This window comes from Olea europaea, unplaced genomic scaffold, assembly GCF_002742605.1.
Source record: "Olea europaea var. sylvestris unplaced genomic scaffold, O_europaea_v1 scaffold661, whole genome shotgun sequence".
NCBI lineage: Eukaryota > Viridiplantae > Streptophyta > Magnoliopsida > Lamiales > Oleaceae > Olea > Olea europaea.
Genome location: NW_019264985.1, coordinates 222714 through 227106, shown reverse-complemented (window position 1 = coordinate 227106; position 4393 = coordinate 222714). Strand labels below are relative to the sequence as shown.

Genomic DNA, 4393 nt, shown 5'->3' with positions numbered 1-4393 from the left:
ACCTCTCTTAAGATCAAGGCGATTGGAACCTGAAAATAAAACAAACTAATTTGATAAACCATCCAAAGAAAATGAAAAAGAAGAAGACATTATTGAGACAACAAAAAAATAAGGTTAAACAATGAAACAAATAAGTTCATATGTTACAAGGAAACCTAATATAATAGAAACCTAATTGTCGCGGAAATCTCTTAAGAAATCTTGATTCCGGGTTCAGAAAAAAACCAATCGAATACCAGTTTACCTCAGCTCCACCTAAAACTTCCACACTTGATTGCCACAAGTTTCACTCCACAAAGGAGACTATGGTGGTGGTATATGCAATCCACAAAGGAAAGGAGAAAGATGAATGAAGACAACAAAAACACTCCAAGCTCTCTGACTTCAAAGAAAGCCGACTGCCTCTCTCTTTTTTCCTCTTGTTTTCTCTCTTGCATACTGTTAGGAAAATATGTAATTGGCAAATCTGTGACCAAGGACCAAATTGTCAAAATTGTAAAGTCAAGGACCAAATTGTCAATGTCCAATAGTTCAGGGACTAGAGTTGCAATTAACTAAAGTTTATAGGCTAGGTCTAGGGTTGTGTGGGATGCCTCAAAGATGCAAGCGGCGCTTTGATTTCGCTAGAGTCTCGCCCTGACCTCGCTCGAGCCACAATTACAGAACCAACTTCGCTGGACTCACGCTGAGCCGTCACTCGAGCGAAAGGTACGTCGCTCGAGGCTCGCCAGTACCTCGCTCGAGCGACTGTGTTACCTAGCCAATTCTAATTTTAAACGCTCGCGAATATTTGAATCTCCACATTACCATATATCAACCTCTATATATACCAAACGTCCCATTCATGTTCATCAACCCGAAAATTCACATTGAAAACACTTCGAATATTCTTTCAATTCCTTGGCAACCAAAAATCCAAATCATTCTCTCTAAGGATCAAAAGCCAAAGAAATCCTTCATTGTTCTCATACCAATCCTTGGCTTGTTGAGTAAAAACATCAAATCCATAAACCCCAAAACACATGTCTCACAACTCCAACTAAACTTCCAGAAGATCATCAGTTTGAAGATCCGGGAAGGATTTGCTTGAAGAGCTGGAGTGCGTGGCGATTCACGGGAGGTAGAAATTATACAAGGCTGGGATTTAGCACGGATCTGCAAAATCCAGGAGGGTCTTGAGTTCATACAGCAAAGAGGTCAGAAAATTGAGAGTGTCAATGATGTCTGGCGTGCTGTAAGTTGGTTTCTACAATAGTGAATCTTTACTGGCTTGTGCCCGGAGTTTTTATCTAGTTGGGTTTCTCCGTCAACATGTTTATTGTGTTTTTACCGCTTTAATTTATTTACTTGTCAATGGTAATCCAACATAGGTAGATAAAGCATGTGAATTAATCTGGAGAAATTATAATTTGTGTGACTTGTTGCATGAATTATTCAAAAAGTTTTTAATTCCGCAAGAACACCTATTCACCCCCCTCTAGGTGTTAGTTGGGTCGAACGATAGGTTTTTCAAGTGGTATTAGAGCCTAATCTCGAGTCCTGACCCATAGTTGTCTAGATGAGTCAATCACTGTCTGTACCTCCGTTTTTCGACGGAAGTAATTATGCATATTGGAAGGTTAGAATGCGTGCGTTCCTTAAGTCCTTAGATGAGCATGTTTGGATTCGCGTTCAAAATGGTTGGAAACCTCCATCTACTACCGTATCAGGAACAATTAACCTTACTGACATATCACTGTGGACTAAAGGTGAATTAGCTGCATGTAATTGGAATAGTAAGGGAATTCATGCATTATTCATGGCTCTATCTCCAGAAGAGTTTAGGAGAGTGTCTATGTGCGAAACTGCTAAAGAGGTTTGGGACATTCTTGAAACTACACATGAGGGAACTAAGATAGTAAAGAACTCAAAATTGTAAATGCTAGCCTCTAGGTTTGAAGAAGTGAGGATGAAAGATGATGAAACCTTTGATGAGTTTTACGTTAAACTAAATGATATAGTTAACTCTAGTTTCAACCTAGGTGAGAGAATTCCCGAGACTAAGATTGTGAGAAAAGTACTTAGATCTCTGCCTGAGAGATTTAGGCCTAAAGTCACTGCCATTGAGGAAAGTAAGGACCTAGATGAAGTTAAGATCGAAGAATTGGTAGGATCCTTGCAAACCTATGAACTCACTATCTCACAACATAAGAAAGGAAAGTCCATAGCCCTAAAATCCATTAAAGAAGATGAATCTTCTGATACTGAGTCACTTAGGGATGAGAAAATCGCATACGTTGTTAAGAAATTTCAAAAAGTCCTCAAGAATAGGAGAAAGCCTCAGGATAAAAAGAGTGGAGCCCCTAGCAGATTCACAAAAGATAAAATTGAGAAAGTTAACAATAAAGGGTCAAGTGAGAAGCCACGTTTGGTTAGATGTCATGAGTGTCAAGGAATAGGTCACTATAGGAATGAGTGTCCTAGCTATAAGAAAAATCAAAGAAAAGGGAAAGATAGGGCCTTAGTTGTCTCACTTACTGATAATGAATCTAAGACCGGTGATACGCAGGAATCCTCTAGTAGTGATGACGAAGGAAATTATATAGCATTTGTGGCTACTGTTAAGAGTGAATCTGATAAGGAAAGTGACAAGGTTGAGGAAGAACATTCAAACGATAATTCTGGTAATGAGAATGAGGATGAGGATGACATATACTTACAAGAAGCTTATCAACTGTTGTTTAAGGAGAGTCTTAAAATAAAGAAGGTCAATAAAGCCCTACTTAAAAAGGTTGACGAACTTGAAAGGGAAAAAGAGAAACTGGGTAGTAAGCTTCAGGATTCACTTAAGAGTGGTAGTGAGTTAAAGTGTGTCAATGAGAAATTGGAAGACAAGGTTAAGAGTTTGACTAGTGAATTGGAGAAATCTAATGCTCATCTTCAGACATTCATAAGTGGAACTAATAAATTGGATAACCTGTTGGGAATGAATAAGCCAGTGGGAGATAAGAGAGGTCTAGGATATGTTGAGGGTAATACACATGTTGCTGGACCATCTAAGACTGTCTTTGTGTCTGCTTCTAAGTCTAATGCTGTTAGGAGTCCAAGTAAGGGTATGAGTGTTCCTAGGGAACAGAGTCATCAATCACGTAGGAACATCAGGACTAGGTACCCACAGACACGTACCTTTGAGCCTAGGTTCATTCCCACTTGTCACCATTGTAGAGCTCTAGGACACACTAGACCTAGATGTTATAAGTTAGGCAATGAGCGTAGAAATCAAAACATTCCTAGTCAGGTTAGCTTTCTGTCTAATCAGGTTAGTCATTTGATTGAGATGCTTACTAAGCTAACTAAGAGTACTTTGTCATCTAAAAAGGTTTGGGTCAGAAAGGGTGATCTAGGTAGACTTTCAGGTCAAGTAAACTGTTTTGTTGCTCATGTTGCTTTAAAAGCTCAAAATTCTAATATGTGGTACCTGGATAGTGCATGTTCTAGGCATATGTGTGGTAATAAAGCTCTATTTACTACTTTTGATGAATGTAATGGTGGTATGGTTACCTTTGGAGATGGGGGCTCTGCACCTATTCTTGGCAAAGGTACTGTACAAATGTATGGTTTACCTGTGATCTCTAATGTGCTTTATGTGGAAGGTTTAAAGTCAAATTTGTTAAGCATTAGTCAGATTTGTGATGACGACTTTGAGGTTAGTTTTGTGCAGAAGAGATGTACCGTGTATGATTCATCCGGTGGGGTAGTCCTTGAAGGGGTTAGAACATCTGACAATTGTTATGGGGTATTACCTAATTCTAACTATGTGTGTAGGAGTGCTAAAATTGATGTGAGTGAGCTCTGGCACAAAAGATTAGGTCATTTGAACTATAAGAGTCTAGAGCAGTTGGCTAAGAAAGAATTGATAGATGGGTTGCCTAAGATAGTTCCTAGTGAAAATGTTGTGTGTGGACCATGTCAACTAGGTAAACAATTTAAGGGGAGCCATAAGAAGACTACTAAAATTCTGACCAAAAGACCCCTGGAGTAGGTACACATGGATTTGATGGGACCTTCTAGGACTGAGAGTTTAGATGGTAAGCGATACATTCTTGTCGTGGTAGATGACTTCTCGAGGTTTACTTGGATAGAATTGCTTAGGAAAAAATCTGATGCTTGTGACCTCATAAAGTCTCTGTGTAAACGGCTTAGCAATGAACTGAATCTCAAAATGTCTAGGATGCGTAGTGACCATGGAAAAGAGTTTGAGAACTTTAATCTTGAAGTTTCTGTTTGGACGAAAGGATATTGCATGAGTTCTCTTCCCCTATCACTCCGCACCAAAATGGGGTAGTTGAAAGGAAGAATCGTGTCCTTCAGGACATGGTTAGATCCATGCTTCATGGCAAGGAATTAGCCCTAC

General features: G+C 39.2%; 1 protein-coding gene across 1 annotated transcript; it reads left to right on the top strand.

Moving 5' to 3' along the window:
* Positions 1-1558: 1558 nt before the first annotated feature.
* Positions 1559-4021, top strand: LOC111390222. The gene is made up of 5 exons (XM_023015227.1): positions 1559-1836; positions 1933-2847; positions 2935-3277; positions 3359-3530; positions 3633-4021. The coding sequence occupies exons 1-5, from the start codon at positions 1559-1561 to the stop codon at positions 4019-4021; spliced, it is 2097 nt and encodes a 698-aa protein (XP_022870995.1).
* The last annotated feature ends 372 nt before the right edge of the window (positions 4022-4393 follow it).